Below are 27,171 nucleotides of genomic sequence, written 5' to 3'. Positions count from 1 at the left end.
AGAAAATCATTCAGGTTTACAACAAATAATGACAGAATTTTCATTTTTGGGTGAACTATCCCTTTAAGGCTGGCATCTTACCCTAATTCTTTTATAATCCATCCCTTGTGTCCTGAAATCTTCTGTTTAAAGTGTTATACAGCACACCTATTAGACATATTGAGACCCACTGGCCATTACAATAAACATCAAAATTTGAACAAATCCTGTACAAGAAACAGTTCTGTGTATCATGATTTTGAGGTCATTGGCCACATTTAATATAAAAAGCATTCAAAACAGCAGTTAAAAAGTGATGGCCACTTTAATGGACGCAGACTCTACATGGGTTGAAAAAATGTTAAACTCTTGACAGCATCACAATCATGTCTTCATTTCCTGCAAAATTAATGGTGTAGAATTGGAATTCTTTTCAATCAGCACAAAAATTTAAATTATATTCAATTAAATATGAAAATATTGTAAACATAGTAGAACGATACTAGCATCCATCACATTTACAAGAATGTCTTACTAAAGAATGTACTTGGTTATGCTAATCCGATCGATACTGAGATCAACATCTTGCATTAACTAAAATTACATAAAAAGCTCCACACATTTTTTAATATACAATTTTGTTAAAGGTGCTGCCTATATGTATTTTTAGTGGCCTCTATCGGTGAGTTTTAAGATTGCAACCAATTTTTACAAGAGGGATCGTGCTCTTGTTGAACACAAGAGCGAGCACTCATGGTACACGTCGGACACACTGAGACTTTCAACACACCAGAGAACGCATCACACAACATGCTGGCAACGTTACAGTAATTGGCTACTTTTATCAGCTTGACGTTGAACTAATACTCCGTGCACAAGGCATTTCACTAACTATTCATGTATCTTTCACGATCAGCACTGTCAACATAGGTGAACGTATAATATGATGACGAAAAAGGTTAGTGAACTACACTGAACAATTTCAGTGTAAGGCCGTGTGTCCACCAAAGTGTTTTTCCACGCGCCTGGCGTTTGTTTTCAATGAGAGCGCCACGTTTTTTAAATGCCATGAGCGTACCGAGGCGCTGAGCGTGTTTTTTCACGCTGAAGCGCCGAGCGCCCAGCGTTTTTATTGGTCACTGGGAGTTGAAAAATGTTCAACTTTGGATAAAACGCAGCGCTCATCACTAATACCACACCGACCAACTGTCACAACATTCAAACTGCTGCGGATATTCTGTATCATAGCAACGAAATGTCTCAACGGAAAAAACGCTGCGCTGCCAAAACGCTCTCAAGCACGGCGTCTTCAGCAGAGCGTCTAGCGTTTTCAGCTGGCTAAAAACGCTTTGGTGGACACACGGCCTAAGGGTAAGATCGTAGGAAGTAACATTATTGTACTGGAAATGTGTATTATAAACAATATGATCGTAGTGGGATGAGTGACGTTAAGACAGTAGATCTAGTACATACATAAAATAAAAAAGTTACATCCTGAAGCACCTGCTTTTTGGAGGAGCCTCTCGCTGCATCCTGCGGTGGATATCCAACCTGGCCCCATCCAAGTGTGACGTCAGAAGCTACCACGCCCATGCCCAAATTGGGCACATTCTCGTTAACGTTTAAAGGGTATCTAGCCTGACTCCACCCACTAGCAATATTTGAAAAATGCTGAAAAAATGGGCAGACCCCAGCGGGGCCAGGGGCGTGCACCTGAGACCCGCCGTGAGTGACAGCTGCTGTCAGACTCTAAAATAGAGAGAGACTGGAGTGACGCAAGTAGTTGCCTTTGCAACAGAGCGGCCATTTGAAGTCGAGGACTTTTCTCCCTCACCTTCACTCACCTGAAGTGGATGAGGGTGAATTGTATGTAGACACAGGGCCAAATCCAGAGACGCTGGCTCAAACTGCGGTCTTAACTCCCGCATTGCGACCGGCATTTGATGAGTTTTGTCGTCGAGTTGATCTCAATAGCGCGCGCTCTGTGGGCATATATTCATATTGATATTCTGCCGCTATGTGAAAAAATCCAGCAAAATGCGCCGGCTCGTTTGTCGACCCCAGAGGATTAACTTTATCCTAACCATAAATTGTGATTAAAATATCCATGATCACTCACATCAAGACGCCGCTGCGGTGGAGGAGTCCATGCAGGAGGAGCAGTGTTTGGCACTGCGTGTGGAGAAGCCCATGTCCACCTCTATTCCGTTACTATCCTGATCACTGTACTAAACACTGATAAATCTATGCTAACTTGAAGCTATCCTAACTGTATGCTACTAGCTACACAAAATAATCTAAATTATCTATATAATGCTATGCTAAATAGATGCAACAATACTCTATCCTGATCGTTTTCAAAAATAATCTAAATAACTATATAAATGCTATGCTAACTAGATGCTAATATAGGCTATGCTATCCTGATCGTTTTCAATACTCATAAACCCAACTCCTGCATGACTCGCTACAGTAGTTTTGACGGAACCAGATGCTTTAATACCAGGGGCTGCCAAGGGCGTGACAGAGTGGCGTTTGAGAGTTCCCTACGTCAGAAAGTACCCCTACTGCAGGAGCTTTCCGTTTAACCTGAAGAGGGCAGCACTCAGACGTTTTTACACCATATATTTGAAAATCAAAACACTTTATACTCAATTGTCAAAAAATGTATCAATGAACAGCATTTATGAAGCTCCATTCTTACAGATCATTAACTAAAAATAGTTGTTTTGGTGTTTAGTTACCCTTTAAAAACAGGAAGAACTATGGAGAAGAGAGGACTAAAAGACGAAGGTAACTGCGAAACAAAATGCACAAAACACACTTGCGGTTTTAGTACACTGTTTAACATAATACGAATGAGCTGTATGAGAATGAGATTGTAAGCAGCTCTTATCACTTTATTAGTAGTTTGTAATGTGTGCGGCTGATCACTTATTGACTAGCAGGCCTGCTCCGCAATTAGAGCGAAAGCCCGCGATATGAAATAAATTGTCAAAATATCGACGTAATTCGAATCAATAAGGTTTGATGATGTTGTTTTAGAGCTATGAATTATCTTCAACTTGCATTGAATTTGCATTGATTGGTCATTTAACTCCCCTGTGATGTCTCTTGGTGTATTTAGTATCAGTATACTCTCAACTGAGAATTTTGTTATGTCTACTCTAGCCTACTATTATTAATTCACCAATTTCATGTTGTTATTTGGATTAAGGGTAAATATTAAAATATATTATTTTAGTGTTTATGTGTGACGTTACATCCTGTAAATCTTATTCTGCTTGAAAAAGAATATGATATCATTGTACATTTATATTTACTTTTTTCATAGGCAATCATAAATGCCCTGGCTGTCTCCTGGCTGGGATATCTCCTCACAGGAGGCTGAGCAGGTCTTCCTTTCTGGTCTGGATTATCATTGCAGGTCAGAGTAGATTATTAATTATTTTTGCACAATGCCCAGTGCACCCTTTTGTTACTGATAATTCTGTTACAGTAACACAACAGTGACTGTTCTCTGATAACTATTTCAGTGAAGTGGAAGATTTTAACTGACAAATTGACAAACAATTGAGGAAAGAAAGGAGACCATTCAATTGTTGGCTGTAACTTTTACATTTACACATTTGGACTTTGGAATTAGACGTCAGTAACATGAATATTCAATTTGACTTTCTCTCTCTACAACTCCAACATTTCATAACTGTTTAGTGTTAAATCTGAAATATATATTTGAACATGTTAAACTCATTTGTATCTCTCTCTCTCTCTCAGAGTTGAAGCCATTCCTGCAGCAACTGAAACGGGGGATCTTTTTGGTGCTTTTGTTCTAGCATAAATAATTTTGTTCTTTCGTATAATATAAATAAATACATATGTATATATAAATAAATTCATGCTTGAATCATTCTCGAGTTTTGCCTTCTGATATCTGGCCATATCATTTAGTGACTGCATGTGTTGATTCCATCGTTATTTTATCTGATAATGAGCAAATTAGTTAAACTTAAGGAGGTTAATCAATATACAGTATAATTCAAGAAACTAGGACTCACACCACTTTTCAGTTGAATAAGATTTATATACATTTTTAATTTGTTTTGTATAAATTTACATTTTTGTAAATGCCTCTGATGCATTTTGAATAAAAAAACACATTATAAAAGTACTCCTGAGATTAAATGTCTTTCGAACTATGTACGTACAAACTAAAACAAGGGTCCTGTAACCGGGGTCCTAAAGCAGCAGCCTCCGATTGTGTAGGGATTTGCTCTGAACAACTGACTGGTTATTTTAACAAAAAGTTATCGCACTTGCATAAATGGGTCATTTTTAACCATATGTGTAAACTTGATGTATTAACACAAAATATTACATTAAAAAATTCATTTGTGACCAAGATATTTTGAACTATGATGATATTTTGATATGTTAAACTCATAAAACCTGCACAGAAGGGGAAGCGAGAGATTAACTGTTTTTTTATGTATTAGAATATTGTGCAAAAGTTCATTTATTTCAGTAATTCAACATAGCTATATGCCGTAATCATCAAATTTATAACACATAAAGGCGTGAAATATCTCACTTTGCATATCATGAATAATGAGTATATTATATATTAGTATCAGCTTTTAGTTGAATTACTGAAATAAATGAACTTTTGCACGATATTCAAATTTTTCGAGTTTCACCATATTGGTTCTTTAATTTAAGGTTTACATAAATTCCATTCTGCTGTTCTATTATTTGATTTCAAAGTAATTTGCTATAACAGGCATTAACAGGTGAATTCTTAATTTGTAAAAATGCAATATTTCTATAACCACATAGAAAGAAATGTTTGAAAAAGTTTTTTAAATTATTTTTTAGAAGAGGTAACTATAAGTGCAGTTTGGATCCCATATAATTAAGAAAGAGATAAAAACTCGTTTTAGTTTAAGTTCAAAAGTTCAAAATTCAAAAATATCGTTTTAAGGTACATTGTTTACTTGTCATTAACTTACAAAACCAGTGAGCAATGCAAAGGTATTGTCCAATACAGCTGTTAAAGGAGTGCTTGTGATTTAGACGATTCCAAACCTGCCAAAGCATCGCAATTTAACTGCACCAATAATCTGTAGTGCCACATCTCTACATAAATAACCTCATCTTAATTATAAACCAATAACTATGATAACAACCATAAACATATTCCGACAGGAATACCAGCGGCATTTTGCGCATGCGTACACGAATCACAACAAACTGAGTCACGTGCCGTCTTTGGACATGGGCGAGGCTTCCGACGTCACACATGGATGGGCGTGGCTTCTGACGTCACACTTGGATGTGGGCCGGGTTGGATATCCACCGCAGGATGCAGCGAGCTGTAGTTGGCTTTTTGCTCCTATCCTGGAACTGTCTTTTGTATTCATTTCTCAAATATGTTGTAGTTTCATTAGAGTTTACTATTATTTCAGCATATCTGAAAACTTGTAATTTATCACAATAAAAATAGCGGAGGTCTCTCCATAATTCAAACGCTCTGCCGATGTTGATTCATGTTTTCGTCAAGTCGATCCGATTCACGTTTGGCCTGATGAGTTTCAGAAGATACATTTTAGTTTTTTATATTTCTGTGGAGTTTGTTTTGGAGTGTGTGTTGTGCTGGAGGCAGGTCATTTTTTGATGTTATCAGACTCCATGTCGTTCGCTGCAGTGCCGTCGCATAGACTGTATATAAAAAGGAGAGAGGCTCGGGAGCGCGCATGCACGTCACATCCGATGGATTTAGCAGAAAATCCGACCCGGAGACTTCACATAGAAATAGCAATGCTGGCCTTCAGAGGTAATGGCAAAACCCGACAAGTGGATCATTGTAATGTGTGATTAAAAAACCCCTTCACACTCATGCAATAAAAAAAGGATTCATTTTAAAAGAAAAGTTCCATATAGCACCTTTAATGGAAGGAAAATGGAAACTGTCCCAAGCAGATTATTTAGAATCCTGAAAACCCCCCCAAAATTTTTGTTGAAATTCCCTGAAACGTTCTCCTTTGCATCAGAGGTTTACTTGTGCTTCCTGAAAACTGAAACCATAAAAAACGTATTAAAACGCAACACTGGAAGCTTATGTTTTTGAAAGCACTCATAACATACAAAACAAATACTTACTTTTCTTTTTACTTTTCTTAATTGTTTTCTTCTTTTTCTTGGGTTTCGAATTACCAATATCCTATGAAAAGAGAAAATACACAGGCACATTTTCTAAAATGAAGGATCTGAGATCAGTACATGAGTTTTAGCTCACTAGATTTACCACATTAAGTTTTTATAAACGCTGCATTTCTACATGTCCATTGTACGCGAGTGGATTTCAGTGGTTGCAGAAATACACATGCAGCTACCGCTATGTGTCACTACAACGGCAACTGGAACTTTTGAAAGATATGCCAAACTACCCATGATGCCATTGTCCAGCTCACCTGTGCTTCTCCCCCTGTCAGAACAGTGATGTCACCGAATCGTGTGATGTTACTCAGCTGTGATGCCATCCCCATCATTCCTCTCTTCCTGAGCCTCTGCTCACGTGTCATACTGAGACGGACCATCATGGACTCCTCATAGTTTTTCCTTTCACAAAATATTTTCTGAGAGTATTAGGAAAACACATCTGAAAGACTATATCAAGCGCTTCATTTACATGTAATCTAACTAGGTAACCGTGAAACTAGGTTCAAGATACTCTCTATTATCTAGAACCTCGGGATGATGTACCTGTTCTGCTCCTCTCGACTCTCCCGCTCAGTCTGGAAGTCTCTGCGGTCTCGGATCTCCTCCGGAGCGTCGCTGTATTGCTGTCGGAGCTCCTGGATCACGGAGCTGCGGAGAGCCGCTTTCTTCTGTTTGTCAATGTGCTCCTTCTGCCGGTCTGCTTCCGTCGTGTCCCCATCTGTGTATGGACGGTAGAGGGTTTGGGATAAGTATAAAAGGAGCAGTTCACTTTTAAAGGGATACTCCAATTTTTTTTGGAAATAGGCTCATTTTACAACTCCCCCAGAGTTAAACTGTTGAGTTTTACCGTTTTTGAATCCATTCAGCCGATTTTTTTATATTTAGAAGAATATCAGTAACCAGACAGTTTCTGGTCTTTTCTGGGCTTTAAACGACACCAGACGATGAATAAGGGTCTCATCTAGCGAAACGATAGGTCATTTCAAAAATAAATAAAAAGGTTTACGTTTTATAAGCTCAAATGCTTGCCTTGCTCTGTTCTGTGATGACTCTCCTGCTCAAACTCATTCATCAAAATGAACAAATCTTTTTTCGAGTCACGACTCGAAGGATCCTTGATAAGACCCTTATTCATCGTCTGGTGTCGTTTAAAGCTCTTTGAAGCTGCAATGAAACTCTCATTTGGACCTTGAACAGTTTGGTTCCCATTGAAGTGCATTATATGGAGAAAATCCTGGGATGTTTTCATCAAACACCTTAATTTCTTTTTCGACTGAAGAAAGATAGACATGGACATCTTGGATGACATGGGGGTGAGTAAATTATCAGCAAAAATTTAACTGCAAATATGTCTCTACATCTGAACCCTAATGAGAAATAAAGATAAAATGAACTGTTCCAAAATAAATGGACTTACCGTAGTGCATTGGAGCAATTCGAGGAGGTACATATCTCCTGCTGGATGAAGCCTCTTTTTCCCCTTTTGTTTTTTCTTCTTCACCCTCATCACCTGAATTCTCAGATTCACTGAGCTGTGTGGAAGAAATACAGCAATTTGAAATCAAAATTATACGTACTCTGCCCCGGCCAAATAAGCCGCTGTTTGGATTTAAATAGAAAAATGCTCAAGAGTCTGTGATTGGATCATTATTGCATTGATTCTTGTTATATTACATGACAAGAGCTTTACCTTGCTAACCAGATTCTGAGGGTTAGGGCGAAAGTGTAGAGGGTCATTTTCAGCTGGAAGAAACACCATCAAAGTCAGTAAACTTTTGGTTCAGTGTTCTTAAAATTTGCAAATCAATAACAAGAACATCAAAAATCTTACATAGGCTTCCTGTCACTGCAGTCCGCACTAATTTATCAATCTGATATTTCAGCTTTTGATCTAGGGGACGCATCTTCTCCAAAACCTACACAACATAGACAGCAAAATACACTTTAAGCATAGGCAAAGCATTAAAAGTAAACTGAATACTGTAGAATAATGAAGTTTAATGATTTATAACAGATGTGACCTGATGCATAGAGTGTGTGAATTTTAACTATGTACCAGAGTCAGAAATTAACCAAGGCACGAGGCAAAAACTAAAGTTTATTTACTTATTAAACATGTAGTTTATTGCATTATCACATTTGATTTGAAGCCTGAACAGGCAGAACTCTGAAAACTGAGAATTTATTGTAGAGAATGAATTAATTTGAGGTATTTGAAAAAAATGGATGAAACTCTTTGATTTGTTATATACGGTTAAGGGAATATTGGCTAAAACAAATATATTCAATCAATGAGCAAAGGAAATTTAAATCTGACAGTTTTTTTATGTCGTACCGTCCTTATGGTGACCAGCCTGTGGATGGCGCTGTTGTCCTTCAAACTTTCTCCTTGTGTCTTTAAACTGATCAAATGAGTAATATCTTGCAAGTAAAACAGTAACAGATGATATCTCAAGTCCAGAAAAGATAAACCCTAGAGCGAAAAGGAAAAGTCATAAACATTGTGTGTGTGTGTGTGTGTGTGTGTGTGTGTGTGTGTGTGTGTGTGTGTGTGTGTGAGAGAGAGAGAGAGAGAGAGAGAGAGAGTGTGTATTTTAATACCATAAAAATAGTTCTACCTTAGAAGTCTGAAGCGCTTTCTCTCTGACTTTCTTTATCATATCCCGAACATGACTTGTTACTGAAGCAACCTGAAAATGTACAAGGGTCGTCATCATCATATCTTCTCCACATTGATTCTCCTCATATCTCAATTATATCAACCAATTGTAATGCTGTCCATCTAATTACATTACAGACCTGTTCTGTGAGACTGTTGAGTAGACTCACGGCAGTGGGCAGGTCAGTGTCAATAACATCCTGCAAAAGACAACTATATTAGTTAACTATTTGGCAGAGAATAGAGATCATGAAGGCTATCCGGTTAGCCAACGTGAATTTGGCCGCATCTTGTAATTTATCCGCGAACTAACAGACAATTTCATAGAAAATCGACGATAAAACTATAATATACTAGACTTATTACAGCACATCTATGTATACGTTCAAATAAGGACTAACTTATTTAATAAAAGTTAAAGAACAACTCACGTTTCCAACTGCGGTTGTCGCCATTTTGGATTAACCACACCGATACGGGTACCGCGTAGGGACAAAACTAGTGGCAGGCGATTAAAAAAAAAAATAGCCTTTCGACAATTAGTCAACATTTGTCAGGACTTTTTCGTGTTTCAACTGGTTTCAACCATAGACTGTAAAAAAAAAGGGGGGGGGGGGGGGTCAACGTGCTTTAATTAGCCTACTACACAAACTTCGTACATTGTTAATTGACTCTATTTATTTCAGTCAAAAGTAACTCCAAAAATAGAATAGGTAGGCTAGCTATAGGTTGTATCCAGCCAATGTCAAAATGTAGGCCTAATGAAAAACAAATATTAAATTATTCCAATATGAAATTATTTCTTACACTATTTTGCTTACCATTCCTGCTAAAATTCTTACACCAGCCAAAGGTGGTACTCTTGCTGGTTTTTGGACCTGTTGGTTGTTGCAGTGATCCAGACAGAGATCAATTTTGAATAAGGACTAACACATTTTATTAGATAAGAATATAATTCAGTGAGAAAGAAAAGTAAATCTGCATTACTAGGTCTATCCAAAGTATTGCATTTGACAGATGAAGTTTGTGCAGATCAGAGTATAGAGAAAGAAAGTCCCAATAAGATATTTGGACAATGAAAGGAGAGGAAGAAGCAGAAGAAGAAGCCCATAGTCTTGTGAAACTATAAGCGGCATTATGCTGTGCTTGTAATGAGGGAAAGTTGCTAAAGAAGTTAGGCCTATTTGGAGCCTAATTCTCTTGCAGTCATTTTATGATGCCATCAAGACTACACCCAGGTCTGATTAGGTCAGCATGGTCTATATAAACCACACAGAATAACTTGATAAGCAACTGTGGTTTTAAATCCTTTAAGAGAATATTGTATCTTGTATTACCTTATGCCTGCAGAGATGGAAAAATATTTTGACACCACCAAATTACATCACATAATCAATTCTGATGGAAAATATACCCAATCTTACATTGCAGAAGAGACGAAGATCTTCTTACATTTGAATATAATAATCAAACATTTCAGAGCATACAGGCTAAATAGGCCAAACTATTAAAGAAATCAATAGGTCTAACATGTGGATCTAGAATTCATAAATAAAAGATGAATAAGATTAATATTAAAAAATACAATTCATATTCGAGAACGCGTTGCATATTCATACATCAATAAAAAAAAAATCAGCTTTTTTTGCAGCTGATAACTAGCCAACTTAAATATAAAAATAACTGGATCAAAGTGTGTATGTTTACTTTGTTGTAAATTATAAAATAGAATTTGTGTTTTTAGACTTTCCTCAACTGTCTGCAGCTTTACATTCCACCAGAAGACGGCGAAAGAGTCCATTTGAGCTTACATGCCTGCTACTGAAGAGTGAAGCACATTGAGTAATGGATGTATCTGAGTAAATAAAGACACTGAACTTATTTGAATGTTGCATTATAAGCATTTCTGACCTCTTAAATTCACATGTCTTGAAATAAAGATCTGCAAGGGCAAAGTTAAGAAGACCAAAAAAGTTAAGGCTAATCAGTCTTACGTTTTCAGGTTCAAATTGAAATTAGACCAATCTACCTTTTCATGTAATTGACTTAAAAACTTGCATAAACTGCTAAGACTAGTCTTCAGACTAGTTAATCACACTTTTTTTCTTTGAGACTGTCCATAACTGTTATAGAGGGATAGTTCACCAAGAAAAGCATTTACTTACCCTCAAGTTGTTCCAAAACTGAATGAGTTTCTTCTTTTTTTTCTGTTAAACACAAAAGAAAATATTTTAAAGAATACAGGTAACCAAACAGTTGATGGCCCCATTGACTTCCATAGTATTTTTATGGAAGTCAATGGCTACTGTCAACTCTGGTTACTAAATTCTTTAATTCTAAATTCTTTGTTCAACAGAAGAAAGAAATGCAGAGAGGTTAAGAACAACATGGGTACAGAACTTAGTTTTGGGGTGAACTATCCCTTGAAGTCAAGTAGACTACATAAAAAAGTAGATTGGTTTAATTTGATACCAAAATTAAGATTGATGGCCTCTCGATAATCGCTATTTGGTCATATTAGTATAGCCTATAAAGACACAGTCTTAACATAATAGCTAAGTATACACAATTGATTTTAGACTTGAAGAAAAAAAATAGATGACTAACTTCTAAATAGTTCATGCAACCAAACCTGCTGATTAATATTGTTCATGAATTACGTATGGGCTTCAAATACATAATGCAATAACATTTACAAACAATTATGATGTTTTGAACTGAATTTTTGCTAGATGACAAGCCCATGATAGAGTAATTCTGCTAAATGTATGCAATATTCATTACACTATAGAACCCACGGGTTACTTCAATTTTTCTAGTGATAAAGTATGAGATGATTAATTCATAACAGACAAGTGCTAAAAGATTCTATATAGCAGCTGACAGAACCCTTTAGAAACTTTACTCCTAAGAGTGATAACACTATAGGGACACTTTTAAGCTAATGTTAATCCATTTTTTAAAGCAAAATGCTAATTAAGGTCAGACAATTTCTCCTAATTGAAGAATCATCCATATATGCATGTTTCAGACAATAAGATAAATGTTGTGAGTGTGTGCTTGAAATAATTACAATTAAAGCGATTAAAAGTGACATGAGCTATATATAAAGCTAATGATATGAGATGAGAAAAAGGCTGAAAGAGGTGCAAAGTGAGAGTAGATAGAGACAGATGTGAGTAAAGCTCTCTGTGTGGCCTTGCCGACGCTCTTCCTGTTAACCCTCCTGACATGATGGACCTTACAGGAATCACTAATGAATCTGTGTCTGGGCCTCTGGAACTATTAAAGGAAATCATACATGCTTCTGACAAAGCCTTTCCCGAACATACACTCTCCTTCTCTCCGTTGGTCACAGAGGATCTATGTTTGTGACGGCTGTGAGAACATTGTAAATGTAATTATTATTAGTAGCTGCCTGTTTGTTCCCATTCTTATGGATTAGAGTGGGGAAAAGCAATAAAAAAGAAAGTTCACCCATCCACTCTCTCATCAGTAAATGGCTTTCGAGTCTCTTTCTGTCCTCTGATTGGATGTTCTTCAGTGCCGTTTCTGGAAAGGCTCCCACTTAAATTAGTCTTGGCTGGTAATATCATTAGCTGGATGAAACTCTTAGAGATGTGGTCTAATTAGTCGAACTCTAAATAAAATAACATCACACCTTCAGCTCCTTAGGAGCAAGGATATAGGCAGGGAGCATAACAGTTGAAAGTGAGTGAAATACAGACCTCATTGAAAACCTACAGGCCCCTTACCAAGCACAGCAATCCAAGCAGATTGGCCTCATGGTCATGCAAAAAACTCAGGCCACATTACAAAGAATGCAATGGTAACACCGTGTGAGCCGCTGCTCAATGACAATGGAGCGCCACGAACCCCCACACTGACCGGGGAGTTCGAACAGTTATGCGTCCCGCCACGTAAAGGATTACCAGGGCTGTTTCTGTTACTCAGATAACATACAACTGCTCCTGACAAAGACACCACACAGGCAAAGCAAAATCCTGCGGAGAAGTGGGAATTGAGCTCTCTCTTTTCGACAAGAAGCTTTTGATTTAAGGCCTGGAATTCATGCATAATTCTGGCTGTTTAACCACTTGCTCATATAAATGATAAAGAACGGAAAGTTAATATTTGTTTGTGATCTTATCATAAATAAATCTCTTTCATTTTTCTTTTTTCAAACACTCATTTTAAAGGTTTTATTTATCATATCATGTTGGGTTGTTTCAACCCAAATTTGGGTCAAATATGGACAAAACCAAATGTTGGGTTAAAAATGCGATTAAAAAAAATTAAGTTGGGTTAAAATTTGAAATTACATTTTTAACCCAGTATTTGTGTCTGTCCATATTTTACCCAAATTTGGGTTCAAAGAACCCAGCATTTTTAGAGTGTATTTGTTGTTTATTTATTAGTGCGGTCAAATCGATTAATCGTGATTAATCGCATGTAAAAGTGTATACGTATACTGTATATTGTCGTCGTTCTAAAAACTTGTTCTAAAGTTCTTCCTTCTGTTGAACAAAAAGGAAGATATTTTGAAGAATGTTAGTAACCAAACAGTTGCACGCTCTTGTTTCAACCCAAAATTGGGTAAAATATGGACAAACTCAAAGGTTGGGTTGAAAGTGTAACAACCCAACTTCAACTTTCACTTTCAACCGTACATTTACGTATTACATTTTTAAACCATCATTTGGGTTTGTCCATATTTGACCCAAATTTGGGTTGAAATAACCCAGCATTTTTTAGAGTGTATGGGAGTCAATGAAGACCATGAAACTGCTGTGGTTACCCACATTCTTTAAAATCTCTTTGTCTGTTTGTTTGTTTGTTTTAGCAGAATACAAGAACTTCTAACAGGTTTGAAACACGAGAGTAAATGATGACAGAATTAAAAATTTTAAGTTCCTTTATTGTCAAGTATACTGTAATGAATTTTAGCTTGAGTCAAAATGATAAAACAAACAGAAAATAATTAAATAAAAAAAAATAAAAAAATCAATTGTAATATGTATAGAGAAACAAATAAAGTGCGATGCTGTGGTGGATTACATTGATGTTTTTTTGTCTCACGTGATTTCTCCTTCAGAGCTTACGGTAATGTCAGGGACGCTGTATATTAGACTGTTGCAGTCTTGTCTCTGCGTATGATTGACACTCCTGCATCTGCTTGTTTAATTAAGACTCCAGCTATTGATGGCTGCTAGGGTAGATCCTAATAAGTGGGTGAAGAGCAGTTCAGTAGCACTCAGCATTTTTCCCTAAAGTTTACTGTAAACACAGGGCTGTTTCAACCTCTTCCCAGCACTCTAAATAGATGGAAATAGGGTAACACCTCCAGGCTTTGTCTGACAAGGGCGACATCCAAAGACCCTAACAGTGTTTAAGGGCCCACCAAACATTTCATATTCGTGGATGCCAATTACACGCACATGAATGCATAATTGCTCTAGAGGAGCTTAAAGTAGCAAGTCTAAAAGGCCTTGTTATTTCAATGGAGCCTTCAGGCCGTGGTGATCCTGATCAGGTGGGGACGGTTGGGCTTTAAGTCCATCTCCTGAGGAACTTTGGACAATGTGAGAGAGGGTGTGGGCTGAGCTGATCGTCAAACCCAAAACTGCGCTCAATGGCAATGAATGAGGGACTTCCCTTGACACTCTATAAGGAAATAACACAAAGTTTAACATGAACAAACAAAAATGCTGATGACTGCTTAGACGATCCATTCATTAATCATGTGATGGTGATGGAGCTGATTTTTTGGATATTCCAAATGAATCATTAAGACTAATGGATTTTCAACTAGGGGTACAATTGCTAAGAGTTTAGCAATCTGTTTTTGTTTTGTTGAAGTTTCCCCGCCCCAGTATGATTTTTAAAAAGTAGCGACATAGTGTGCTGTACTTGTCTAATGTTATGAATATGCAAATAAGAATGTCGACATTACATTGTACAGTTCTAAATATTAAACATTATTTTATATTTATAAAATGAAATACATATACAATGATATAATGACATTTGAAATAAGAGTGCCTCCACAGAAAAAACAAAACAAAACAAAAACTACTAAAATATAAAATATCTAAAGGAAACTTATACATTTTAAGGGTTGAAGTTTACTTTCAATTTAATTTTGTACATATATATATATATATATATATATATATATATATAATCTCTCCACATGCCAAAACTCTCTTTAAAGACTTTGCATTAGTTTTCACCCCTGATTTTCACCCTTCTCACTTTAGCTAATGGCTGCTCATTTAGTTTATAGTGTTTACAGTTCGTGTAGAGTAGAGAGACCCGCATTACCAAATGACACTGTCATGTGTCCACAGTTTTATTTGCCCCATAATGACTTATTGTGTGTCCTAAACCCCTGTGTTTCTGCTTACAGGCTCCATCTCTGTAATTGCTCCACCTGTACTGTAGATTGGACCCGTCCCTTACTGTTAATTAGCCTGAGCCAGTCATGCTGCATTTCAATAGCTCCCCTAGTGTGCTTCAGTGCAGTCTAACCAACATGCTGCCTCATCTCTCGTCTTTAACCTCTCTGCAACTTTATCCCTTATTTCACCAGCTTAAGCAGATTCTAATGCTGGCTTAAGACCCCTCCACAAATTAGCATTGAGTAGGAAATATCAGGCCATCATTAGTCACACCTATTAAAACTGGGGCTTACAATCTGTTACCGAAAGCCGTCACTGATCACATTTCATTTTAGTAATGTTGTAAGAACTTCTTTCACAGCATGAAAGATCAAATTGATGTGTAGTCCACATGTAGTAGATATTTGGATTACATGTAAAAAAAACATCCGTTTTGCAACCGTTTGGTAGATACATTGCGTTTGGGTTTGTTCATATGCATGCATGCAGTTTTTTTTTTAGCATTTATTTAGCAAAGTCTGAAATGAGGCCACATTGAAAATCGTTTTTTTTTTTTCATTTTATATATATATATATAGAAAGAGAGAAATATAAATTAATTAAATGAAAAGAAAAGAAATTTATATAAAAGGAAAAATAAAACCTATAACAAATATTAAAACCTGTAACTAAACAAATATATTTAAACCTTTAAATAATAATTTGACCAATGACAATGGGAGCTTGTACTGAAGTTAGTAAATACATTAAAAGTTTAGAATTTTGAAATGTATATATTATACATATATTACACAATTTATGAATTGTACAGTTTACATTGTTTGTTTGTTTTTTTGGGGAAAAAGTATTTATATGTTATGTCTATGAGGACACCATGACTTGAAAATGTCAGGAGTTATTAAGAAAATTAAAAAAACATGAAAAAACATGTATAGGCAATGTTTTAGTTTTTTAGTCTTTTCATTCACTTGTCAATATTTAAGTTTCAGGCCATTTTTTTTTTTTACCAAACTTAAAGATAATTCTCAACTTTGTTATGAAAAATATAACAAAATGATTTGATATACTATTTTACTTAATACAATATGCATGTAAACATGGCTATTCCCATTAAACATTGTTCAAAAATGAAGTAACCTGGTTGCCTTAAAACTTTAAGTTCATTGAAATTGAAAAATTGAGTTAATACAATCAAGGAGATTGATTTAATAATCAGAAACTCAAAATATTTTGTTATCTGAACCACATAAATTATTTAAGTTGATTTGACAGAAGTAAAAACATTATGATTAATGTTATGATTTAAAAAAAAAAAACCTTATGATTTAACAAATCATGATTTTTTTTGCATGTGTGCATTGTATAATTTGCACATTAATGTGTTATTGGGCCAACATGCAATGAAAAGAAGTGCAATAATGGGAGTAATAACTCATAAGAATATCTCATATTTCATATATTTATAATTTATCTCCCTATTCACTTGTTTATTCTTTCCAAAATCCCTGCTGTCTTCTACAGAGGACATGTTTCAAATCATACCGTGTTTCGTAACAGAAAGTCATGATTTGAAAAGATGTTCATTTACAACAAAATTAGTCAGATTTAAATGATAATAAGAAAACGTTATCATATTTCCATAAGAGTGCGAAATTCGAATCATCAAATCACGCTGGACAACGCGAGCATCAGGTTTTACACAAACGTTTTGAGTTCATGCAACACAAAAGCTGCTGTCATTAAAGCAAAAGAGGGACAACTTTTCACTGATAAAAGAATACAAAGCAGAAGTATTTCACAGGTCTCAGACTTCTGGAGCCCATGCATGCGCTGTGTCTGTGCCTGAGTGTGTTTGTGCAGGGAAAGGGGCGGCATATGGCGTGTGTCCGCTCCACCTCCTCTCCTCCCCTGCTTTACTGTAAGAGTCTGCTTGAAGCACAGCTGCCAATGGAGCAGTGTCAGTCCCCCATTCACCCTCAGAGCTGTTTGCTGTGTAATTACAGTTTGCCCAGCTTTTGTTCAGCCCCTAATCTGGAGTCTGCATTGTGGAGCGCACGTGCCCGACCCTCGTTCAGAGGGCCAGAGCTAACCCGACCCTGGTCCCCCACCTCCCCCACCCCTTCTCCTTTTCAATCTCGGGTCCAGAAGTGTGCTGATCTACAAAGCCCTGAAAGGGACACAATTAGCAGAATGACAGCCAGTGTGAGGAGAAACAGAGGAAACCCGAGCACAATGGGTTTCGACTTCTATACGGCACTCTGAAAACCCACAGCCATGTGCCGCCCCACAAAACACAGCTATTGTGACGGCTGGCTATTGTGATTCGTGTGATGGAGGGCACACTTTGCCAGTGTTGTGAGTGGCACACGGATTATGAGCTGGAAATGCTGCTTAACAAATGGATGTGAAGAAGTTAAACTGTCATTCAGCTGCAGTTCCTGATTGAGCACTCAGAGCTCCCTGTCAATGATTGCATGAGGATCAATGCAAGACAAATGAGTAATGGGCCACACCATAGTTAGACTTACAAATAAGCTGACCATCAGAGCAAAAGAAATGCCAAGACTTTTATTTGACTTTTTTTTTTATTTTTATTTTTATTTATAAATATGAGTTTTAGTGAAGATGGTGTTTTATGTGAAATCACTGTAAATTTTCAACATTTAAACTTTTTCATTTAGTTATGAAGGTCACATTGAAAAGATTGGTCACTGTTGTATTTTATTAACTAACATTAACAAAGATCAATGAATACTGTAAAAATGTATTGCTCAATGTTAGTTAATGTAATTAACGCTTTCTTGTAAAGTGTTACCAAACAATGTATAGATTTGATTAGGCCTACCCTCATCTAAGACCCACTTACAAACGAAATGATGAAATCATTTAAAACAATCATATAAAATAAAAATGGATTATTAATGCTGTTTTTTTTCAACCCACGTTTGGGCCAAATACGGACAAATCCAACTGTTATTACAAAATCACAAATTTGGTTACTCTTTGCAGTAGTTTAGGGTCCAATTCTCACTATTAACTATGACTTTTGCCTCAGTAAACTCCTAATTGCTTATTAATATTTAGTAAGGTAGTTGTTAAGTTTAGGTATAAGGTAGGACTTGTGGATGCATGGTCGTGCAGAACAAGGCATTACTATGTGCTTTATAAGTACTAATAAACACCCAATATAATGCTAAGTAGTTAATAGCAATTTAACCCTAAACAAAAGTGTTACCAACAATTTAAACCAATAGTTCGGTTTATTCATATTTTCCTATATTTTCCTTGGTTTATTCATATTTTCCTTCGGTTTATTTTCATATTTTATATTTTTTTTCTCTGTATGTATTATACAGTCTCTACAGTATCTAAATAAAAATTTTTTTTTACATGATATATTTGTAAAATTTGGAGTGTCTTTGTACACTCACCTAAAGTATTATTAGGAACACCATACTAATACTGTGTTTGACCCCCTTTCGCCTTCAGAACTGCCTTAATTCTACGTGGCATTGACTCAACAAGGTGCTGAAAGCATTCTTTAGAAATGTTGGCCCATATTGATAGGATAGCATCTTGCAGTTGATGGAGATTTGTGGGATGCACATCCACATCCCAAAGATGCTCTATTGGGTTGATATCTGGTGACTGTGGGGGCCATTTTAGTACAGTGAACTCATTATCATGTTCAAGAAACCAATTTGAAATGATTCAAGCTTTGTGACATGGTGCATTATCCTGCTGGAAGTATAGCCATCAGAGGATGGGTACATGGTGGCCATAAAGGGATGGACATGGTCAGAAACAATGCTCAGGTAGGCCCTGGTATTTAAACGATGCCCAATTGGCACTAAGAGGCCTAAAGTTTGCCAAGAAAACATCCTTCACACCATTACACACCAGCCTGCACAGTGGTAACAAGGCATGATGGATCCATGTTCTCATTCTATTTATGCAAAATTCTGACTCTACTATCTGAACGTCTCAACAGAAATCGAGATTCATCAGACCAGGCAACATTTTTCCAGTCTTCAACGGTCCAATTTTGGTGAGCTCTTGCAAATTGTAGCCTCTTTTTCACATTTTTAGTGGAGATGAGTGGTACCCAGTGGGGTCTTCTGCTGTTGTAGCCCATCCAACTTAAGGTTGTGCGTGTTGTGGCTCCACAAATGCTTTGCTGCATACCTCGGTTGTAACGAGTGGTTATTTCAGTCAAAGTTGCTCTTCCATCAGCTTGAATCAGTCCGCCCATTCTCCTCTGACCTCTAGCATCAACAAAGCATTTTCGCCAACACAGGACTGCCGCATACTGGATGTTTTTCCCTTTTCACACCATTCTTCGTAAACCCTAGAAATGGTTGCGTGAAAATCCCAGTAACTGAGCAGATTGTGAAATACTCAGACCGGCCGTCTGGCACCAACAACCACGCAACGCTCAAAAGCTTCAAGGAAAAGTTCAACTAAAAACGTTTTTTGTTTTTGTTTTGTTTTTTGTTCATTTTTATCACCCTAAAACTTTTACCTAAATAAAACTATGTGGTTACCAACATTCCTCAAATACTTCATTTGTGTTCCAAGAAAGTTTGTGTTCCAAGAAAGTTTGATGTTTTATCCGGATGCTGCCATGTAGTAGTAGAATATTTTTGCTTAACTCACTGAGATCACCACAAAGCGTGAAGCTCAGTTTGTTTTTTGTTTTTCTTGCCTACACACTATTAACAGCTTCTAATGGTCTCATTCATCTCTCCAGCGAGACAACTCAACTCAATGTGTTATTGATATCTCATCATGTATAAGGCTATATTTACAGCGCTGTAGTATCTGTTTTCCAAACAGTGGAAGAATTCAATGAACTCAAGGTGTGTGTGTGTGTGTGTGTGTGTGAGAGAGAGAGAGAGAGAGAGAGAGAGAGAGAGAGAGAGAGAGAGAGAGAGAGAGAGAGAGAGAGAGAGATGAGCAGACAAAAGAAGAGACATGGTAAGCACTGCCGAGGATCTTATTGATCTGATCTGATGTCTGGGTTTGGCCATGTAAAAGGCCCATGTGGGGATTCTGTGGTGGTCCGATGGCCCAATGATTAGCTGCTCCTGCATTTGTTCCTGATCTGTAATAAAACAAATCAACATGTTTCTTTCCCCTCTGTGTTTATATGACTAATACTAGAGTCGCATGCCTAAATAAACCTTCAAAGGGTATATGGTATTGATCAAGTGATCAGACAAACTAACAGATCTATGAGAATGGATTGAGGGTGTTATGCATGAGCTCGGCCCCAGTCTGATCAGCCTCTCTGGTTATGCATGAACATCCATTCTGCTCTCAATTGCATGCATACTCAGGGCTGGATGATATGACAGAGATTAAGACTAATCTAGAGCAATATGGAGAATATTTCCACTGAATCGAATTGTAGGATGTGTTTACATTTGTAGTTTGATTCTCTTGGTGCTTTTGGTCTGGACCAAAATAGAAAGTGATACATTTAGTCCTTGTTCGCTTCACGTTCACACCGTCATTTTTGACACTAAACCTAAAGATACAAAACCAAATGTGCTTGTTGTATGTGGGTGTATAGGGGCGAATGTGATTTATAGTGCAACATGACCCTGGATCAACATCTTTGTTCATCCTGGAACAACATTCCAATCAACCAATCAGATTTGAGGGACAGGTTTACATTTTATGTCAAGTTGAGGCTTACAACCAGGGTTAGGTACGGCGTCTACATCTGTGTTATTCACATATCATTTCCTTCTGATCTTAGGGACAATTTATGGGTATGGGTTAAGTTTAGTGGTAGGGATGGGGATGGGGTTAAATCCTACAAAGAATTTTCGGACAGGAATGTTATTCCAGGATCAACAACATAAGTTGATCCAGGAACATGTTGCACTTGGCAAAATCATGGTGACTGTACATATGATGGTGTTTTTACCAACTGAAAACTCACGAAGTACTAATAAAATGTGTAAAGGAGTCAAAACAGTGCCAGGAATTCCTCCTTTACACACACAAATGAAGATGCCTGTACTGAACTGTAATGGCCGACGTAATTCCTATGACGAGACTAACCAGGTATGCTTGAGCATTGTCCTTTATAGGGTCAGATCTTTTGACATCACATCATGTTTTTGGTTCGTTTAGCCAGTGTTTTGTTCATATTTTACTCGAGTTCATTTGGAAGCGGGCTAAGACCTCCTGAATACTGTCTCGTTTCCCAATGACGTAGTTCACTGCTTCACTACCATAGTACGATGCATCGTTGGAAAAATCAACTAGCTAGTCACGACTGTTTCCCGTAACCCACTGTCGCAAAGAATCGTTCAACCACGTTGGTTTCGCACGTGGTGGAGTAATAACTACTTTTAATGAAACTGTTTGATATCCAATTAATGCAAATTTTTTACAATTAAATTGCAGACATGTCATCTGAGGACTATTTCTAATTGTTCTCAGTTGTTTTGCTTTATTACCAGACTCAATATTTGGCTCGTTCTTACATAGTATGACTATGCACATGCGCACTCTTTAAACACGGTCCTTCAAATCTTTTGAAAAACTAAAAGATGTAAATTACATTTGTATGTATTCTATGCATTGCACTGAATGTCAGCTTGGTTATTTTGCTCAGGATAAGGATTTATTACGTCCAAATGTCATGCAATATAGAAACGATGCCTCTAACCACAGGTCGAGAGCTGTCGTTCAAACCACACAACTTTGCGATGCTGTTTGCGAATGTCCGTTGGAACGATGGTTTCGGGAAACACCGACTCGTTGAACTATGCTGATAACGACGGAACTTGCGACCATAGTTGGCTAACGATGCTTTTGGGAAACGCACCCCAGTTTTTTTGGTCCACACCAGAATTCAGGTAGCAGCATTCACACTTATTCAAATAATCTGCACTAACAAAGCAACCGCACCAGAGTTCGTTTTAATTGAACCAAGTGTGAACACACCCATAAAGTATCAGAAATGATCAGTTAGTGTTCCGTGTAGCAAAGAAAACATACAGTATAACTGAAATCTCATAAATATCTTAAAGGGATAGTTCACCCAAAAATGAAAATTCTGTCAGTATTTGAAGAGTTCAGATGCAAAAGCCTCTAAATGCCATTTGAAATTTTCTTCTTTAATGATGATTTTTATCAAACTTGTATATTTAAGTTCAGTAATTTCACTTAAATAACAATTAATAGGTAATTATCATTGCCATTTAAGTGAAATCACTGAACTTAAATTTACAAGTTTGATAAAAATCATCATTAAAGAAGAAAATTTCAAATGGCATTTAGAGGCTTTTGCATCTGAACTCTTCATTTACTCACCCTCATGTTGTTCCAACCCCGTAAGACCTTCGTTCATCTTCGGAACACAAATTAATATATTTTTAATGAAATCTGAGAGCTGGATCACTCCTGCATACTAGTCCATAGGCTTCTTGAGGGAATGAAACTTGCCGTCCTTGAAAAGTTATTAAAGACATCGTTAAAATAGTCCAAGTGACTTCAGTGGCTCAATCTTAACTTTATCAAGCGACGAGAACACTTTTTATGTGCAAAAACAAACAAAAATTACGACTTTATTTCAACTATTCACTTACACTATGCGCCTCTAGTCAGTTAACATAGTGTAATTGCGTAGAGCTACGTCACACGTAGGCTCACTATTGGCCTACGTTGGTCATGTGTGTGATGCGTGTGACGTACAATAACAGAAGCTTGCGTAATTACACTAGTAACCTGAGTCGAGGCCCAGAGAGAAGGAAATGAATAGTTGAAATAAAGTCGTTATTTTTGTTGTTTTTTGACAATTTAATTTGTCATGTTTAATTACATGTACATTTTAATTACAAGTCTCTAAAAGTGGTTTGATTTTTTCCCTCACTCACTCAACAAACTGTGCTCAGATTTGATACCAGAGTCTGCAACCATATTTAGATATTTCAGTATTTCAACATTTCTCAACAATTGTTCTAAAAACCAAAATTACCTGGCAAAATGAAAGGTCTCGAATGTAAATTAAATGAACATGTATCAGTAAAGCAGATCCATGATGCATAATTCACGCTTAAATTACGTGGATTGGTAAGAATGGCAGGACTGCAGGACCTCGTGGGGTCCCATGGGAGAGGGGATTGGAATCCACTGGGTCAGCTCATGATTAGTGGGAGGGTACAGTTTAGGTTTAACCCTCATTCTAATCAATAGCTGATCATCACCAGGGCCACAACGCTATAAAATTAAGACATGCTAATGCTCCGCAGGATAAAGCTGTCAAAAAAGTGTAGACATCTACTAATAAGGAAAATATTATAGGGAATGTATCATATTTGCCTGGATGTTACTGCACAATAAAGGTTTGAAGTCTGTTTTAAACATACTTTGCTTAAAATACCCTTCAAATCCTAAAGATATATTATATTATATTATATTATATTATATTATATTATATTATATTATATTATATATTAAACTAGGCTATTTTAAAAATCGAATGCTTATACTTCTTAATAAACTATCACTAAATCACTAAATAAATAAAATGTAATTAAATTAAATAAAGATCAACATTTGAGTCACCTAATTCTGATAATCGTTCACATAAGAAATCATAAATACAAAAATAAATAAAACAAAACAAAAATAGAAAATTTTATCATTAAGTGCATGACTGTGTGAGCTATAATGCATGCATATACTGTATGCAACAGCTGGAATAAGTCTATGTGTGCGCATGTTTTGTACATGCATATACTGTATGATCAAATATATTTGAAGGGCTGTCCTAAAGCGCTTGGGTCAACTCTTTCACACCTACTGACCTCTGCTGATGATAATGTCCCCTGTCAGTCCTCCCCACCACTAAGGGCCAAAGCCTCACAGCAGCGCTAACTAACCCTGATGTGCGACCTCATTTGGTTACTTGTGTCACACCTGGAGAAAAGCTTCAAGGGCAACAACAGGAGCAATTACTCATCAGGCCTCATTCATTAGGGTGTTATTGAGGTAAGGATTGTGAACAGGTACTTCAATGGACAGCACATCATCTAATAGGTCACTGGGGTATATTACCTGCGTGAGAGGATGGCCATCATGGATAGTTCACATGGACCCACTGCTCACAAAGGTTCAAAAGCAACAGACAAAGACATCTTAATAATGTCTCAACTGTCTTTTGGTGGACATGGACTCACCTGGGGAGCTTATTATTGTGGTTAAAGGCTATGAATGAACAGATACTGCAATTACGACACAAGCACTGATGTATCCACAGATTACAATGAGGTAAAGTGAACAGAGGGGAGGGGGGACGAAAGTTTTTAGAGAGCAAAAATACTGCAGAACCTCAGAACTGCCGCTCAAAGTATTGCATAGTGACTGTTTCATGGTCAAATATTAGCAAAACAGCAACTGACAGCAATATATTTCTTAATTCAAAAGGCATGTTCAGACTCCTGCAAAGTATTATTATGTTTTACCAAACATAAAATAAATTATTAAAATAGTATACATATATAATCACATCCAAAATAAAAGTTTGTGTTTACATAATATATGTGTGTACATAATTATTTTGTATATATAAATACACACACATATATTTAAGAAAAATGTGTTATTTATATATAAAATATTTATGTGTAGTACAAATTATATATATATATATATATATATATATATATATATAAGCAAATATTTTTTTAAATATATACATGTGTGTGTGTATTTATATATACAAAATTATACGCATGAAATTATTATACACAGTTCACACACATGTATGATGTAAACACAAACTTTTATTTTGGATGCGATTAATTGTATGCGATTATATTATTATATATTTATATATATATATATATATATATATATATATAGAGAGAGAGAGAGAGAGAGAGAGAGAGAGAGAGAGAGAGAGAGAGAGAGAGAGAGAGAGAGAGAGAGAGAGAGAGAGAGAGAGAGAGAGAGAGATGAGCAGACAAAAGAAGAGACTTTTAAAACACACACACACACACACACACACACACACACACTTGAAATCCTTTTTTTTTTATATTATATTATATTATGTATTAATTTTTTAAGTACTTTGAAATGGTTTATAGCACATTCTCACTAAACGGCCTCACATTAATGAACTCATTTCTCACAATGTTCTGAACCAGACCCAACGCTCATTAAATGTCGTCACTTCTCTTCTACTCGCCTGTTAGGAGAGAAGTTATTGTACTGGGAAAACAGCCATTACTTCTGCATCGCGCTGTAAATCTTAGATTGCATGAACTATTTGTGTTGTTGCCCAGTGAGGTCATCGCTCTCGCTCTCAATAGTTGCTCTCAATGTAGAGTGAAATATTGGGAATGGTGATGGGGGTAATTATTGGGGATTTTCCCAGGCCCTATCTGTCATTAGGCAGGACTGCATCATCTTCTAACTGAGGAAAGACATACGATTGGTTGCTGGTTGGCAGTCAGATTCACGGTTCAAGCTGTGAAGTCACATGGGGTTTACAAGAGGTGAGACCAACAATCTGCAACAGTGAACGGAACAATGGTGCAAAAAAAAAAAAAAAAACCTGTTTTGGTATTACTTTACAACAAGGTTCCGTTTATTAACAATAGTTTACAATATGAGTTAACATTAACTAACAATGAAAAAATACTTTACTTAAGTTAATTGATTTCAATATAGGCCTACTTTATTTTACAGTGACCTTGTTACATGTAATTAGTGTAAAAAATGTTTTCAAGGTTTGTTATCACAACATTTTTTTTTGTCAAACCAACTTAAATAATTTATTTAGTTGAGATAACTTATTGTTTTGAGTTTCTGATGATTAAATCAATCTCCTTCATTATATTAACTCACTTTTTCCAGTTCAATCAACTTAAAATTTTAAGGCAACCAGGTCACTTACTTTTTTAAGTTAATCCAACAATATTTTACAGTGATATTCGTAACTACAAATTAAGCCTGATCACATGCAAACAACCCTAAAACAAACCCTAATGTAGTTAAATTAATATTACTTTAATGTCTAATTAATGTTTAATTACATTGTAACAAAGACACCTTAAAACAAAGTTAGACATTTTTTCAATTAATTTTCCATTCAACGTGTTTGAATATATCACATTTATATTCAGATAAAAATACAATGCAATATTACTGCATTAAATCAGCAAAAAGGAATTTTAATCTTATGTTGCATACGAAGCTGCAATGTGCTGGCATTTCCGCAGTTATCCATTTGGAGTTTATAATCATCCAATAGACCTTGTTTGGCCAGCGTTCAGTGAGCCGAAACAGATTTACACACACTGAATGGGGCAAAGAGAATGAAAGTTCTCTATCTTAGTCTTGGTTGGGCCTAGACCCCTGTTACTATCTATCTAACATACACTCCGCTTTGCCTTTAATTACCGTCTTCATGCGCGGAGAGCTTTGATGAGTTGATTAAGCTAGGCTTTGCAGTTCCAGTCTCTAGCCTCGTGATGAATTAGTCTCAAGCTTATTAACTGACTTATTCTGATCAATAGACCGCCGGGGCTGAACATTGCCAGAACAAAAGGAAAAAAAAATGCTTTCTACTACACACTGGGAAAAGGTAATCAAAGCAGCACAATTATTAGGGAAACTGAGAACAGGAGGTATTGATAGGCTGATTTTTCATTTGGTGAAATACACAGAGACGAATATCAATAAAAAAAATCAAGAGGCTAAGAATTATGTTGAAGTATTTGACGTTTTGACTCACAATATGAGCGTAATCACACTATTTTCTTTGAAAATTGGAACACACACATTGGAACTAATCCTACCACTATACCCACAACAGAAAACTTTCTGCATTTTCACTTTATTTAAAAAAACAAAACAAACATAATTCTGTATGATTTCTAAGCT

At 36.4% G+C, this 27,171-nt stretch overlaps 1 protein-coding gene across 1 annotated transcript; it reads right to left on the bottom strand.

Moving 5' to 3' along the window:
* Positions 1 to 5,909: 5,909 nt before the first annotated feature.
* On the bottom strand, positions 5,910 to 9,413 carry ngdn (neuroguidin, EIF4E binding protein). Its single transcript, XM_039666702.2, has 11 exons — positions 9,289 to 9,413; positions 8,998 to 9,057; positions 8,817 to 8,888; positions 8,534 to 8,671; positions 8,030 to 8,114; positions 7,889 to 7,941; positions 7,616 to 7,730; positions 6,742 to 6,916; positions 6,450 to 6,597; positions 6,139 to 6,199; positions 5,910 to 6,053 (listed from the first exon to the last, which is right to left on the bottom strand). The coding sequence occupies exons 1-11, from the start codon at positions 9,310 to 9,312 to the stop codon at positions 6,034 to 6,036; spliced, it is 951 nt and encodes a 316-aa protein (XP_039522636.2). The 5' UTR covers positions 9,313 to 9,413; the 3' UTR covers positions 5,910 to 6,033.
* Between the last annotated feature and the right edge of the window lie 17,758 nt (positions 9,414 to 27,171).

The sequence above is a fragment of the Pimephales promelas genome, chromosome 22, assembly GCF_988280905.1.
Source record: "Pimephales promelas chromosome 22, fPimPro1.hap1.1, whole genome shotgun sequence".
Taxonomy (NCBI): Eukaryota; Metazoa; Chordata; class Actinopteri; order Cypriniformes; family Leuciscidae; genus Pimephales; species Pimephales promelas.
This window is presented reverse-complemented; position numbering and strand designations above follow the sequence as displayed.